General features: G+C 41.2%; 1 protein-coding gene across 1 annotated transcript in view; it reads right to left on the bottom strand.

Moving 5' to 3' along the window:
• AASDHPPT (aminoadipate-semialdehyde dehydrogenase-phosphopantetheinyl transferase) overlaps positions 1 to 17,153 on the bottom strand; it is a 27,869-nt gene extending 10,716 nt beyond the window's left edge. Inside the window, exons 1-4 of the mRNA XM_045297779.1 lie at positions 16,887 to 17,153; positions 15,078 to 15,303; positions 1,520 to 1,641; positions 841 to 1,002 (exon numbers count right to left, since the gene is read on the bottom strand). Of these exons, the coding sequence (XP_045153714.1) occupies positions 841 to 1,002; positions 1,520 to 1,641; positions 15,078 to 15,303; positions 16,887 to 17,075 (699 nt within the window). The 5' untranslated portion in view covers positions 17,076 to 17,153. The remainder of the gene's footprint in view (positions 1 to 840; positions 1,003 to 1,519; positions 1,642 to 15,077; positions 15,304 to 16,886) is intronic.
• Between the last annotated feature and the right edge of the window lie 78 nt (positions 17,154 to 17,231).

Here is a 17,231-nt window from a genome sequence, read left to right as displayed (position 1 = left end):
TTTTTTTTAAAGCCTAATTTTTTAAAAAGTTCTGTATCCCTAATTTTAACTAAGCCAGAGAAATAATTACATAAATTGCTCCAGTAGTCCCCTAATTTTTTTCGGGCTTAGTGAGTCTATGTTGGATGATTCCAATAATCAAGAATGGTTAGTGACAGAAACCATAATATAGAATGATATTAAAATCTTTAATCCCACCAAAAATGCCCACATTACTTTCACAGCCTCAGGTGGAACTATTAGTAAGTCACCTTGGGGTCCAGTGAAATTAGCCTCTGTAGGCTTTTCATACTCAGAGCTATTTCCATTTGAGGGTCTTTACAGAGACCCTATGTTCTCCTATGCCTGTGCCCCGCTCCCTTCTGCTGTTTCCTTTCCTGACTGTGACTCATCATTAAAGTAGTATCTTAAATGTTAGGATGAAAATCCTACCCCCAGCTTCCCATTCAGAGCACCAGGCCTGGATTCACGTCGTGTTCATTCTACCAGTGCCAGAGGCCTTCAAGCTGGTTCCAATTCACAGCACCAACTCCACGTGCCAAGCCAGGGAAGAGCTGTGCTTTACAGTCAACCTCTCTGCCACATCACCTCTGCACGGATTCAAGCCTCTGAGCTCTCATTTGGCAGCTAGGCAGAGTTATCATTTGTGCCACCCTCAAACGCCTGTATCTATTCTTGTATATACATATACACAAATATATATATCTATAGCACCCACAATTAAAGTATGAAAATTCTTACAACAGTTTTGATAAATATCTTACCTCAAATACCCATTCTTTATTGCACCCACAAGTAAAGTATGAAAATTCTTAACAACAGTTTTGATAAATATCTTACCTCAAATACCCATTCTTTTTCTTCCTTCCCATCTAGGAATAAACGAGTTTCTCTATAAACTTGGCCTATATCCAAGTTTAATGGGGATATATCAAATTCAAGTCGTTGTAATTCAAATCCTAGTCCAATACCAATGGCTTTTATAAAGCTTTCTTTCAATGCCTAATATGAGAGAAATAATTTGTTAGTCGATTTTTCATAAAATCTATAAGTCTCAACACATCTGGATTTTTTACACTACACTGTATTATAGCTATAAGGTTCCCTTAGAAAACTGGAGACAAAGCAGCTGTAACTCATCATTGAATCACTTTGTGCCACCATCCCCACGCCTACCATAGGATAATGCTAGCACCTTTCTCTGAGGATTGTTGTGGAGCAAATGCTATCTAAGCATGCGGTACATTCAGTAAGGCTATGCACATTTCTGTAAGTTTAAAAATAGTAGTGACAAAGGATGATAAATATGTGTTGATTTACCTTTAATAATGTGATCTTGTGAGTACTAAAGATAGGTTAAGTCTTAAAATGCCATTATAATGCAAGAGATTATGCACAAAACCCAAGAAGTTTCTCAGTAATGACTCATTAATTTCAATCATGATATAAATTCCTAACCAAAACATTTTTGCTCAACTATAACAGAATCATGATAAACTTTTCAACTTAGAAACTTTACCCAATTTCTATAAAACATATCCAGTTGAGTCCATTCGTCCTTAAAGCTTTTGATGGTCTCCCACTCCTTGTTTGTGAATTTTCTTTTCATAATATGGAAGAACTCTGGAATTGAACCGCGACCTGTCAAATGAAAAATTACAGAATAGCCGCTGTTACATCAGCACAGTGTTCAAGCGCACACAAAAATAAAATTATAGGCTAATTCCACTCTTCAATGCACTGATAACCATTTATGTAAAATACCAACAAACCAAAAGTGGTAAAAAAAAAAAAAATTAAAGGAGTAACATACCACAAGAAGCAGGGTTTAATCCAGAGACAGAAAAGTGAATTAATATTAATCAGTAATGCTAAGCCGAATTGCTAAATTTAATGGAGGGAAACTCTAGTATCATTAATAAACAGGATGAAATTTGGCAGCCGTACCAGTCACAAATACTAAGTAATAGGTGGATAGCTCTTTCTGTTAACTTTGTAGAGGAAGTAGTGGTAGAAAGCTAAAGATCATTCTTTTATCCAAAAATATCACTATGTTTGGAAAATTACTATGTACTCACTTATTCAAAATTTGCTGCTTTTCAACTTATTTTCTAATATGACTTGTCTAAAATAAAGTCAGCATATTTCAATTTTGATTCTTTTCTGAAATGCCACTGAAAAAGCTTCTTTTTCTGTTTTGTGTTTACAGTGCCCATTTTCATTTCTCCCTTGAGGTTCAGAGCGGTGAAGTGACTGGCGCGAAGTTACATCAGAAGCCGGCCTGCAGGAGTCCCGGCTCAGGACCCGGCCCTTCCTCTGCGCTCTTCCTCTGCCTTCCGAGGGAGGAGCCACTTAGCTACTTCTTTAAAACTCACATTACTGTCCACTCCGCGTGGTGCATTGTTTTTAAATATACAGCATCCCTAGTGTCACTACTCAATATAATATCTCAAAGTATCCTAAAAATAAATGACAGGAGATGGTGGCTTAACTTTCAAGCCCAACTTAAACAATATAAAAACTTTCCCAGCATCCACGCTTTAATCAACAAATATTACTGAGTGTCTAAGGAATAGGTGCCATAATTCAGGAAGACAGACAACAGTCGTAGGCTCGGGGATTCTAACAAGAAACCAGCCATTCATAATACTTTGCAAGGGGAGCAAGGGTTATATCAGACAAGGGATCCCTTCATTGTGACTATTACTCCCTTCAAAGAAGAGTAACTTTGCAGTCCTCTCAGGATCACCTTTTCAGGTACTGGTTGGACTGCTAACACCGAGGTAAACAGTTCAAAACCACCAGCCACTCTGTGGGAGAAAGACAGGACTTTCTACTCAAGTACAGAATTATCGTCTCAAGACAGTCACAGGGCAGCTCTATGCTGTCCTATAGGGTCCCGATGACTGTGAGTAAGTTCAATTTTAAGAAGTAAGAATGCCTGAGATTTTTAAGAGAAATGCACCCACTATATTTGAGACTAGCTGGACCAAAATGATACACATTAGACTAAGAAGGCAGGAAAGAACATTAAATAGATCTTTCAGTATAGGTAAACCAAATACACTCTATGTAAGAGCAGATACCTGTAGTTTTGTGTGCCAAAACTTTTTTCTTATTTTTCAATGGGCCAAAAATAAAAACTACTGATGACTTCCCTATGATAATTGAGTTAAGTTCTAAAATGAAATGCAAGACATAAACTATATAAACAAGTCTTATTTGTAGCATCCATTTTTAACCCTTCCAAGATATTATTTCCATTAAAATGATATGAGAACTGCATGACAAAAGTTAAGACTTGTATGGTTTCTATCTCACTGAACCACTTAAGAAGAACAAAACACTACTATATTTACACGGAACAAATTCTAACAGACAATTTTAAAAACCAAGTGAGTTGTAAAATTAAGTACAAAACCCCCCTCTAAACCTGTCTCTGTTGAGAAATGCATGAGTCAGAATTCTCAATTATATTCTTTAACATAATTAGGTTAGCATTCTAAAGAAACTAACATAAAATAACTCTGTCTTACTTTTAAATGGTTCAAATTTATAGTGAGGTAAAGTTCTAACTACTATAAACAGCAAGAAGTATTTATTTTTCCTAATTTGTTGTTAGCAACTTAAATTCTTTAAACATAAAGGTTTGATACCAATGGGATCATTTCCATTTCCCTGTTCACCCACTACAGGAACTCTACGATGTTATTACAGATGAAATATACCAAAAACTGCCTGGAAAAAATGAAGACATCCATCTTGAACAAAGAGCAGCCACAGTGTTCGTTAGAAGCAAAGATGGCAGATGTAGCACTTTGGGGCAAGTTCTCAGAAGAGACCAGCCCCTGGAGGAGGACATCCCACTTGGTAAAATGCAAGAACAGTGACACATAGCAAGACCTTCAAGGAGATGAACTGGCACAATGGCTACGTGTTGGAGGCCATTACGACTCAGCCTTGAAACGGCTGAGAAGTCTCATGACCCAGGTGCACCTGCTGTTTGCTTCTGCGGCTTGACATTGAGACTACGAGAAAGAACAAGGATGTATGTGAGTTATGGGAAATCAGGATGGTTAATTTTCTCAAGGATGCTTGGTTTGGAAAAACATAGAGTTGTTGATGTGTATCCATTGTGCTTGCTTAACAATGAGAAAAATATAACCCGGGGTTGTTTCTGCATGTATAAAAGGAAGATGTAGAATAAACTCAGGGCTTCAGTATTCACTGTTGCCCTCTCAATACTTTCTGTCTCTCTTTTTTTCCTTAATCCTCACTCCCCCTTTCAGGACCCTTTGACTCGTCGGCAGGCTCCAACAGCTACACCACTGGGCTCACACATAACAACTGTGCGCCCAGCACAAGACCAGGCAGTGCTGCATTCTATTATGCACAGGGCTGCAGTGATTCAGAATCAACTTCAAGGTACCCAACAACAATGAGAACTGTATTAGGAATTCTAATACCTTTGTTAACTCCATTATAATGGAGAGAGAGGCTCTTCCTCATGCCCAAGAGAGCTGAAGAACTATGCCGCCTTCCTATTCCCTCTACAGAAGAGCTTCAAGAGTTCACAGAAAAATTCCTGTTTCCTATGTATCTTTCCACTCTCCTCCTCTAAAAACATGGAACTAAATAAACCAGTGTAACCTATAACAGAAACATTTCATGCAACTCACCAAACATCTGCATTTCTTAATTAACTAAAAAACAAACTTTCAGTTTTGCCATATGAATAATGGGTCCAAAACTGCAGATACGTGTGGAATAAGAAACTTTATGTGGTTAAAGTTTTACTTATAAGATAAACAAATGTAAGTAAAGTCATCCAATATTTTTTGAAGGCATGCTTACATTTCAAAAGGAACACTTTCCAACAAAACTCTCTACCTGATGAAAGAAATATTCTCTACCTGTCTGCCCAATATGATAGGTGCTAGCCACACAGATGACAGCTCACTTGGCACATGGTTAAGGTAACTGAGAAAATGAAATTGCATTTAACTTTCATTAGTTTAATTTTGTATTTGCACAACCATGTGGGTCTACTCCAATAGAGTGCAGTTTGAGAAGCTGCAAACATCAGTTGCGGCATGCTGTCTTCAGAAATGTAAGCCTCAGAATTTTGTTTGTTTCTGAGATCCTAACAGATTGCCCTTGTTTACAGATGAGGAAACTGAGCTCTATCAAACCTGAAAACAGCCAAGGACGGCCAGAACTCAAAGGATCTGATTCTCAGAAGGAAGAACTGAAGTATAAATTAAAATACAAGGTGGTCTTCGTACATTAGCTTCTTAAATGTTACAATTATGTTTGCCTAAACTTGAACTTTCGTATCTCAAATGCCAACTCCACATTTCAAGATCCCCAACTGGCTGAGTACAACTTTTAAAAAGGTAGCATCAAAACATGATACAATTCATGTTCGTGGAGCAACTACTTAGTTACCAGTTGCTGTGGAGTTGATTCTAAATGGGGAACCCATGTTGTCAGAGTACAATTGGGTCTATCAGCTTTTCAAAGCGGTAACCTTTCAGAGGGAGATGCCAAGCCTGTCTTACGGGAGGCTTCTTGTTGGGCTCCCATTGCTAACATTTCAGCTAGTTGTTGAGCCCTTAATCATTTGTCACCTCCAGAAGCCCCTACATCTCTGACGACGATGCTTGATGCCACCAGTTTCAGTGGTCTTTCTTAGTGGGTGAAGCAAGTCCCATAAAAGAAGATGTCAACGTTTCCTATTTAATGCTTCACTAATATTTAATCACAGACTTCTTCCACGCGAAGTCACTGAACTGCTAGATCATTTGTTCTAAAAACTGAGTTAAGTGCTACATGCAGAAATGAGTAAAAGAGACCTGGTCCCTCTCTTTATCTTCATCTTCCCTATCAAATATCTTAAAAGTTGAAATATAAATGTCAGTACTTCCACAAAATAAGTTTCTAATCTCCCTATCATCTCCACTTCAAAATACCCAAATTGGTACCCTCTTGTGGCCCACAAGGTGCCCTCGTGGCAGACTGGGTTTGACTGGGCATTGACTGAGCTGCTGCCCTGTCCTATCGGGTTGCCATGAATCAGAACTGATCCAATGGCAGTGCTTTCTCTTTTTTGGTGGTCCATTAATTAGGTCAAGACAAATCCCTCACCCATTTCAAATTCACCAGACTCCTTTAACTCTTAGCCCTATATTATAATCCACATTAGAAATGACATTGTGTTTATAATTTGTATCTGTTTACATGATTGTTAACAGACTGGTACTTCCTAGAAGCAGACTAGCAAAGCTTCAAAATCATCTTGCGTAACAGAACTGAAATATTAAACTGCCATCTGAGGATCCTTAAGGGCAGAGCATTCTTAGCATTGGGGGCCAGGGACTCCTTTGGCAGTCTGGTGCTCACTCCCCAATATTCCATTACCTGGAAACCCCTGTAGGAAAAGACTTCGGTTAAAATCAATGACTACCACGTACTGGGCTTGGCAAAGACACCTTAAAGAGCACTTTAAGCACTGCACTGCAGCTTACAAAAGGGACAAGAGCGCAGAATGCATGTGACTGGAAGACCGTTGAACCCCCTTGACTGGATTCTGGTACGGATTGTGTAACGGCAATGAGAGAAGTGGTTTCTCTCATTTGAATTTGGAAGAGAACATCACATATATGAGTGAAAATGCTGAATTAGTAACCAAGAAGCCAACAATGTGGACAAGCTATGCCTGCTATCATCTCTAGTGTCACTTTGTTTGCTGGTTTCTTCTAGTTATGATTTGTCACCTGCTAGAAGCCCTCTGATTTTTAACTAAATTGGATGGGCAATCAAAGGGAAAATTTTTAAGTATGCATGCTAATAATAACAAACTGATTAACATAAAAAGCAATCTAACACAATCAATGGAAGGAAAGCAATCATAAAATTGATTGTATATTACTCAAAACTAATCTGACATGAATGCATCCTCATATACTTTAAAAAGCATCTTTCCTACAGCACAAAGCAGAGCTCCAGCAGTAAGCGGAATAGGTGACTTGTTGCTAAAGTCAGCCAAAGCACAACAGTGCCACACTGTGGCATTTTGCAGCAAATACACAGTGGGTAAATATCCTGTTAACTATAAAGTGAACCTAGGGAATTGGAATTTTTCCAAAATGTGCAGAAAGTATCAGTATTTGTGTGCCTCCAACTACATGAAGGCAGCATCAGACTATAAAGGTAAAATGGTTCTAGTAAAAATCATCACGTAGTCATGACTACTACAATCCTCTTTTAGCATCTTAGTACACCTTTAGGAATGTAAAGGAGCCTTCTTGGCATAGTGCGTTCCATGTTGGGCTGCTAACCACAAGGTCAGCAGTTCAAAACCACCAGCTACTCGGAGGAAGAAAGATGAGGCTTTCTGCTCTCGTAAAGATTTAGTCTCAGAAACCCAGGGGGGCAGTTTTATAAGGTCGCTATGTGTCAAGATTTGACTCAATGGCAATGAGTTTGGTTTGGAGAGAGCTTCTGAATGTAGTGAGATGCACACAAATGACAAGAAAATAAAATAACTAAAAAACTGACACAGAACTTTAGAAAACCACATCTCTGCTGACTGCTTAATCTTCAGGGAAAGTAGTCTGTGATACACCGGTAAACTGTCAGGTGCTCTGCACTGATCAAGACCACATACTAACTAAAAGTTTGTTCACCCTGTAACAAGACAATTCAGAGCTAAAACCTTCAGTTGTTATTGCAGACTGTGAAAACATCTTCCCACTAAGGACTGGAGCCTCAAAGCACATCCACTTCATTTCCTTTCCAAAAATGTGTATGTAACAGCATCTCATTTGGGGTGAGCTCCCCACACCGCCCTTTCTTAAAGAAAATGGAACAGACTGTATTCATGGGGAATTGAGCAGTACCCTTCTGCGTGCTCCAGGGCAGCTCTCCAAGTACCTGAGCTGCCAAAACAGGCTTCACAGATTGCACAATCAAAACCTCCTGTATGTTCCTGAGCAGAACCAGCAACATCGTCCTCCTTAAAGGTGAAACAGCACAGAAAAGTTCACTGGGTGAAGCAAATGGTTTGCCCTCACCTGCTAAACGACACGATGGCAGTTCGAACCCACTTGCCAGCACAGTGGAGGAGAGGCCTGGAAAACTGCGTTCCTATTAGGATCACAACTTGAAAACCCCACAGAGCAGTTCAACTCGACAGCATATGGAGCTGCCAGGAGTAAGAACTGGCTTGGTGGCAATGGGCCTTTTGTTTTGTGTTGTTCAACAGCATTCTGGGAAATGCAGACCTCCAGGAATGTAGGACAGCCGAGACAGAAGAGACAGCGGGACAGATGGCAGCAACCACCACGGTAAAAGGAGAACCTGAGCATGGTAACAGATGATGCAGCAAGGAAAGGAACGGGATGTGTGAGGAGGAGCTGTATCACCCTAATTCACTGATAAGCACAAGAATGCTAGGACTATCGCTTCTCATGTGGCTACATTTCTTCAATAAGTAGATGAAACACAGGGGGCTTCAACAGTTTACAGAAAAATTCCATTTTCTTCTCATTCAATTTTTCCATGAACTTTCTGAAACCCTGTATCTTAAAAAGAACTTGAGATAAAAGGTCCCCTCGACTCCTTTGTATCACTTATACATTCAACAAATAGTTAGTGAGCATGTGCTATGGGCCAGACACTAGTGGGTTCGCAGATAGTGAACAGAACAAAATAAACATGGCTCCTGCGCTTGTCCAGGAGTGAGGAAGAGAATAGCCAAAGGTCTCCTAATTATATGTGAGAAGGGTCACAGGCCGGATGCTCTGAAAGATCAGACAACCGGTTAGGAAGAGCATTTCTGAGACATTTGCTGCTTCTCATTCTTCAGGTCTCAGGTAGACAAGAGTGAAGAGCTCAGGCTGCAGAACCCATTTTTGCAATGACCCTGAGCAGGAAAGAGCCTGCCATGGAAGCATGAACGCCAAGGAGAGCAGCCAGAGAGGAGAGTGCCAAAGCAGGTGGGAACAAGAAAACAGGACCCTGCTAAGAGGCTTAAATTTCATCCTATGGACTAGCACTTGAATCATCAGCCTTATGGTTGACATCTCCATCCTTGTCCCAAAGTGCTGCAGGGATTGTGAAATACCCCTCTGTGTACAGAGGACGCGGACTGGGTTGGTAGAACAGAGAGTAATATGGAATAACCAATTCAAGAAAAACAAAACAGAAAATTCACTGCCTTCGAGTCAATACCCACTCATGGCGACCCTCTTGGGCAAGGCAGAACGGCCAAGTTTCCAAGACCGTCAGTAGACTGCCCCATCTTCCTTCCACAGAGCAGCTGGTGGTTTCAAACTGCTGACCTTGAAGCTAGCAGCCTACAGGTAACCACTATGCCAATGAGGAGTCCAGAAAATAGTCCAAGAGAGACAGCACAGTGGAAAGAGACAAGAAACATGTTCTACACCTTCCTGGCTATGAAATGATACTGCAAATTAGGAATACATATGTAAACTTGAAAATATAAAAACTTGTGAGGAAAAATATCCATCTTTTCCCAAATTCAGGTCATGGCTGTAGAGCAGTGTCCTGTCCACCCTATCTTGCCTCACTTTGCAAATATAAGACGACAACTGAACATTTCAAAAGGCTATTCTCTTTATAAACACAAGGGTATTTAATGGTAGATAAAAACTAGAAAATAAGTGAATAACCAACCAGGGAGTGTTACAATGACCTGAAAGTCAGCATCCTTGCAGGGCATGGAATGCATGGCCCTGGCAAGGCAGCTGTGCCGGAGCCCACACCATTTTATAATATCTACGCAGGGCAGTCACTGAACACATATTCAGGGAGTGCCTACTTTGTACCATGTGTAAGGTTCCTCTCTGTATTACGTAGAGTGTAAAGCGATGGCTGGGACAATCACTTTGATAGTAGGTAAGCCATTAGGAGGGACCTCAAAGCAATCATATGGTCTCCTGCACTGCCACAGCAGCAAGGGGAGAGGAAATGCGCCAGCAGAAATGGGCTGATTAGAAGACTCCAAGTTCCTAGATGATGTTCACTGCAGATTAGATGAGAGTAATGGAATTGAGTCTCTTAAATACACCAATATTGCCCCTAGAGCAGAGGTTCCCAAACTTATTTGGCCTGCCTCCCCTTTACAGCAAAAAACAAAATAAATAAATAAATATATATATATATTTATATATATATATATAAATATATATATATATATATATCATACACACACACACATTTATTCAACACCCCCTTAGCAATTAAAAACTTTTGTACAATAGCCCATAATCAGAATAGTAGTTATCTGCTTTTGCAGTCCCCCTGGGTCCTTCTTGCACCCCACTGGGGGTGCTATCACCCACTTTGGGAAACCCCTGCCCCAGAGCGCCAGTCTATCCTGCAGTTCAAGATCTACTACCAGTTTAAAATACAAATGCTGCAAAGTAACAACTAGGGTAACTGCTAAGACCCTACCTGTGCGAAGTAAAGCAATTCAACTGCGTCCCCCAAGAAGCTAACCAGTGCCTCCTTCCTCCCCTCATGGAGCAATCCTGGGGCTTAGTTAACTATGAATGCATCACGACACTGGCAACAACTGGGAACCATTTCTTTGCTGAGCGTAACTGAGCATAGCAAAAGCTTTTAGGCAATGAAATAGTCTAAGGAAGGAAGGAACCCGCTGACTATCATGATTACTCAAAAAACAATACTCAATTAGTCAATCAAAACTACTTGGGAGGATGGGGACATACAGGTCCAAGGGAACATAATGAGCACAAACACAATCTTTAATTGTTGCTCAACTACTTTCCTATCATTTATGATACTCCCATTAGTAATTATTTGATTATCCAATAGGGTCATAAGCCATCAATGCCTATCAGGCCAACTGTCAATAAAATCTGTTTCTGTTGTTGTTGCTTTGTTTTCTTTGGTTGCTTGGTTTTGCTCTGTCTTGTTTTTGTGTATGTTATTATCTCTGCAGGTCTGTCTAAATAAGATAGGCTGGAAGAACAATCTGGAGGAGAAAACAACAGGACCGACAGTTCCGGGCGACATGGGAGAGGGGGAGGTGGGGGGAAAGGAAGTGGTGGTAACAAACCCAGGGACAAGGGAACAAGTGAACCAAATCGGTGGTGAGGAGGGTGTAGGAGGCCTGGTAGGGCGTGACCAAGGGTAACGTAACCAAGAGGAATTACTGAAACCCAAATGAAGGCTGAACTTGATAGTGAGCCATGAGGAATGTAGAAGGAAATAGTACAAAGAGCTAAGAGGTAAAGGGCATTTATAGAGGTCTAAATACAGGCATGTACATATGTAAATATATTTATTTATGAGGATGGGGAAATAGATCTATGTGCATATATTTACAGGTTTAGGTTTAGTATTAAGGTAGCAGATGGACATTGGGCCTCCACTCAAGTACTCCCTCAATACAAAAATACTTTGTTCTATTAAACTGGCATTCCATGATGCTCACCTTCCCAACACAATAGCTGAAGACAAATGGGTGCATAAGCAAATGTGGCAAAGAAAGTTGATGGTGCTAGGCTATCAAAAGATATAGCGTCTGGGGTCTTAAAGGCTTGAAGGTAAACAAGCGGCCATCTAGCTCAGAAGCAACAAAGCCCACATGGAAGAAACACACCAGCCTGTGCGATCACTAGGTGTCGAAGGGATCAGGTATCAGGCATAATCAGAACAAAAAATTTTATCATTGTGAATGAGGGGAGTGTGGAGTGGAAACCCAAAGCCCATCTGTAGGCAATTGGACATCCCCTTGCGGAAGGGTTGCAGGGAGGAGACGAGCCAGTCGGTGCAGTGTAGCAATGATGAAACATACAACTTTTCTCTAGTTCCTAAATGCTTCCTCCCCCCCTACTATCATGATCCCAATTCTACCTTATAAATCTGGCTAGACCAGAGGATGTACACTGGTACAGAGAGAAACTGGAAACACAGGGAATCCAGGGAGGATGATCCCTTCAGGACCAGTGGTGAGAGTGGCGATACCAGAAGGGTAGAGTGGAAAGGGGGAACCGATTACAAGGATCTACATGTGACCTCCTCCCTAGGGGGACAACAGAAAAGTGGGTGAGGGAGATGTTGGACAGTGCAAGATATGACAAAATAATAGCAAATGTTTTGAGAATGATGAGGGCAATGAATGTACAAGTGTGCTTTACACAATTGATGTATGTGTGAATTGTGATCGGAGTTGTATGAGCCCCTAATAAAATGATTTTTTTTAAAAATCTGTTTCTGGCAGACAACATTCCCAAGCAGGTATCAGTCTGTTGGGCCAAGCACTACTGTATAGTTGTGCTGACTGAAAGAAATAACGGCTTCTCCAGTAACTTATGCTCTTAGAAAAAGAAAGTTTGTGGAAGAACAGCAGCAAGCTTTAAAGCCTATGGGCTCATTCCCATGCCTGCTTGGAATCCTTTCAACCATGAGCTCAGCAATTCTGTGGGACACTGATGACAACCAGGAAACAGGCCTATGCACACATTCACGTAAATGAAACAAGCCATCAGGCTAAAATAAAACAAACCCTCAAGGCCTATCCAGACTCCAGATCAAGAATGTTTGCTACCTTCTCTTATGCCTAGCAGGGTAACACGTATTGCCAAGCAAGGCAGCTGAAGTCCATAGTGGGCGCCTTGTCGTTGTGCCCCACCCACCCCGTATTAAGAGGACAAGTCGGACGGGGGCATGTGCGCCAGTGTCCAGGGAGGGCCTGGGTGGCTGTCTACTGCAGTTGGACTGTGTACTCCAGGAAGTCTAAGAAGGACGGAAACTGCAAAGCGTTGCAATACTCATTTTTGGAATGTAAAAGGTCAATGTTGGATACCAGATCAAAGTTCAGAGGAAGGAAAGGATACTGATGCCATTATCCTGAAACCACAGTGAAAACGACACAGGCCTTCCTCTGGTCTGGTCCCTAATGCAGAGGAGCTCATGGAGGAAAGGCACCGTTTGCGCTATCTGTCTGGGTTCATATGGTTTTCCCCTCCACAGAAAACTGGGGGAATGGAGATTTTCTTGCACTATGCTACAGAAGATTTAATGGAACAGTTATGGACACAAAGTAAATGCGTGTGTCAAATTGTTAGAACATTCTTAGAATAAAGAATGGAAAGACAGTTGTGGTCAGACTTGGATCTTCAATCAAATGCCATCATTTGTGAATATTGGGAAGATTACCAATGTGATTAATCAATAGATTGGAGCCTATAGAGAGAAGATGTCTATCAGGAAAGCTTGAGCTAAAATTTGACTATGCAATCGGCCCTCATTTTAAAATAAATTGTGCTTGATTGCTTGGGGAAGAAAAGCCTAATTTTTACTGGATTACTGAAGTAAACAACCTCAAACCCTTAAAACAAAATAAAACTTGTTTGAATTTTTCTATAATTACCCATAGAGCCCTTCTCTTCCAACCAAGATTGGAAATATACTTGTAAAAGAGAGGTTTATGCGCAGGTCAGAGAAAACGTAGTCAGTGGGAAAATTCAATGAAAAAAAAGGGTGAGCAGTCAGTCACAGAGATACTAATATGAAGCCTAGACTGTTAGCTAAAAACAGTGTCATCGTTTGACATTTATTATGCATATATATGGTTGGGCCTGCACTGCTAACTAGAGGTTGGCGGCCTAAACCCACCCAGCAGTAGCACAGAAAAAGAATCCTAAGATTACAGGCATTGAAAAGTTCTTTTGTCACATTAACATATGGAGTCCTCGAGAGTTGGAATCGACTTGAGGGCAGCCAACAAGAACAGGCAAAAATCCAAGTGAACTATAAGAACAATGAAAGCCTTCCACACAGGATTCACATAAGCCAAGACCCCATGATGGAGGCAGAGTGGAAACCGGGCAGTTGCACTATGAAATCAGGGTGACGTGAGTACTCTGATTAATAGATCTTTCTTCTTAGACTGATATATATCCTTTGATAAAATATAACAGGGTTTCAAAAAGTTCCTGAAAAAGTGGAGAAATTAAAAGACAATGGACTTTTTCTATGAACCCTTTGAAGATGGATGAGATAAATAAATCAGGAAATATGAAAAAGGAACTGGCACAGGTAAATGTACACTAAATTTTAGTGATAATGGCGATGATAGAAATCGGTGTTCTAGTTAAATTGTATTGGTGCATACTGAACCCCCCTACAAATGTTAGCAGCTTCTGAAACTCCAGTTACAAATTTCCGTTAATATATAAGCAATGCAAATATTTCAGTAAGTGTTTGTTCTTCATTTTCACTTATACAAATGTGCTACCAAGAGCAAGGTTTAGATATAGCACAAAAACGTGGCAGCTTTCCCTGAGGATTACAATGTACATGAAGCTAAGAACTTACTGAAAGATGTGAAATGAAATTATTAAGGTATAATTATTGCTTTTGAAGAGTGTGCTACTCAAAATGGGGCATTGGTTGGGTTCAATTCACAGTGTTATCGATTACTTAAATATAAGGCTTATACTGTGTTAAGTGAATTACAGTTCTTCACAAAATTTAAGAGTCTTTGGAAATGGTTTTGAATTTAATATTATAAAAAAGCCGAGGCATGAGTCCAAAGGGGAATTTTCACTTTCCCTCTGGGCAACCCATTACATATTCCCCCATTACAGAGAATCTATCTTCTATGTAGAAGTTTAATAATATTCAAATAAATATGCCCCATTTAAAAACAATGTTTTCAGATACATGACTTTTGGGTACTGGACCCGTTTTTTTCTAAATTGAAATATCTATAGCATACGTGGTGGCCTGAGATTACTCAGGAGGTAAGGGCTGGGCCACCACCAAACCCAAGCCAATTGCCGGCTGATTCCGACTCACAAGAGCCCTAAAGGGCAGAGTAAAATTGCTCCTCCTTCGCGTTTCTCACACGAAATCTTTCCAGAGGTAGAAAGCCTCATTTTCCAGAGTGACTGGTACGTTTGAACTGCCAATTAACCGCCCAATGCTTAACCCACACTGTGTCACCAGGGCTCATTCTGAGCTATCAAGACCCTTTTCATTTCAGCGCTGCAACCTTGAAGTCTGTGCTGTAACGTTACCTGGAAAGCTAGTCTTCATAATATCAATTCCAACTTGCAGCTCAGGTTCAGAAGCAAGTACCGCGAAGTCCCCTTGATGAGAAATGTTAAAGTTGAAATTGGGATAAGGATTCGATGAGTCATTTGCAAGAACTGGTTTTCCTTTTGCAGTTCTTTGCAAACGAATATTATTCCAAGGGATATTCAATTTCTCTGCTACCAATTTCCTTATCATCAGACGACCAGCCTGGTAAGCATATAAAATGTCAGGTTATTTATCAATCAAGGTCTAGTACAGATTTCGGCATATTGCTTATATCACACATTACAGTTTTGTGAGTTCTAAACTCTTAATCTTCAAAAGTTCTTAAAATTAAATAACTACTAAATACAAAGCATTGCTAGAAGTTATCTCTCATTAGCAATTCTCTCCCTAATAACAGGAATGCTAGCAAGTGGAGATCTGTCTAGTCTTTTATCTAAATGCCTGTTTGTATATTTCTGCTACAGATGAGACCATAATATAGAAAACATTCTGCCAGGAAACCATTACATGCCGAATATACCTGTCTGACCTAGGCATTGTTTTTAACAGTAGTATATTCAGTTATCAATACACCATACTTTGCTTGACTATTCCCCTATGGAGGGCCATGGAGGCCTGCTCTAGCTTTGCTATTATACACAACATGCACAACGGGCAGCTCTATTACCCCCATTATCTGAGCACGTAGGCAGAATGCACTCTAAGGCAGTGAGGTGTGTTCGAGTTACAGAGCCATTGCTCTGCTTCCACTAGCAATTCATGACTTGTTTACCGATGCTCATAGAACCTCTCTCACCTCCGTTCATTAGTAAACAATAAATGACCACACACAACACCCCCAAAATCCAAGAGTATAAGATGGCAAAATGTAATAGAGTATTCCATATATGTTCGGGTTTTTTAATTTCCCTTCAATGTTAACACGTTCAAATATTGCAGGCTTTGAAGTTTGCCCTTTTTTGGTAATTTCTTCCTAGTTAAAAAAACGAAAGTGTAGAAAACAGCCCATGCCTTCAAAATAAAAATCATCAGCCCACATCACAAAGTGAATGGTATTCTGAAATAAGGTATTCAGTGATTCTAAAAATCACTGAAGCAGTGATGAAGGGGTTGTTTCAACATTCTATGGGCTACAGGTATTTTGTAATAGGACTTTACAGCTGTTATTAAAAAAATAGAAAATTTAAACAAATGAGTCTATTGGAAATACTGTCTCCCAAATTATCTAGACAGCTGCCTACGCGTGGGACTGCACCCATCCTGTGCGTCTAGCCTGTGGGACTGCACCCATCCTGTGAAATCCAGCGCGAGGCCCTTTCCAGTTCCAGGGGTGCAAGGCTCAACTAATCCATACTGTCAACATTCTAAGGCCTACCACGTGGATGGTGCTCCGGGAAGTGTTGAGATATTTAATAGCAAGACTATGCATGGGTTATGGGCCCCAGCTTAGGGAAAATATAATTCGCTAACACTTTATATATATAAACATTATTGTTTTCTACCTCTTAGGGCTCCACTACACTTATGTTATTATGTACTACAGTCTTTATTTTGGATTACCAAGGGGGAGGAGCTAATTTTTCGGCAACTGAAGCCTCCGAATGGATACAAAGGCCTTGAGAACAGGCCTACGCGCATCAGTCGCGGCAGCGCCGACGAGCTCACGCTCCCTCGGTGGGCTCCGATACGGGCGTCACCCAAGGGCAGCAAGGTGGACGTCTGCAGCCCGGCCCACCTCCCCAGCACCTGCTTTCTCGGCTGTAAAGACCCAAGACCTGGAATACCATGGCTGCCTTTGCGTCCCGGGCAAAGACGAACTGGCCAATACGCTCCTTCTCCTCGGGCTGGATCGATCGCACCGCCAGCAGCCACTCGGCTCTGCTCGGCAGCCAAGTGCCGCAGGAAAAGGCCCAGCGCACGCCCTCCATGGCTGGCACTAAGCAGACCCGCTTGGCAGGGAGCGGGTAAACCATCCACTGAAAGCGGACCTCACTGCCACCTCCGGGAAGAGATGGCGCGGATGCTAGCGCGGCCCCACCCCCTTCTTCCCGACGTGCTTGCGGAGAGGGCGGGGCTGGGCGTCGCGCTACGTCGACAGGCACGCAGTCTACCGAGAACCCTCCCTTCCC

Source organism: Echinops telfairi, unplaced genomic scaffold, assembly GCF_000313985.2.
Source record: "Echinops telfairi isolate 266 unplaced genomic scaffold, ASM31398v2 ScPeMD7_7421;HRSCAF=8459, whole genome shotgun sequence".
In the NCBI taxonomy this organism is placed as follows: domain Eukaryota; kingdom Metazoa; phylum Chordata; class Mammalia; order Afrosoricida; family Tenrecidae; genus Echinops; species Echinops telfairi.
The sequence above is the reverse complement of the archived record's forward strand: the minus strand, read 5'-3'. Positions and strand labels throughout refer to the sequence as shown.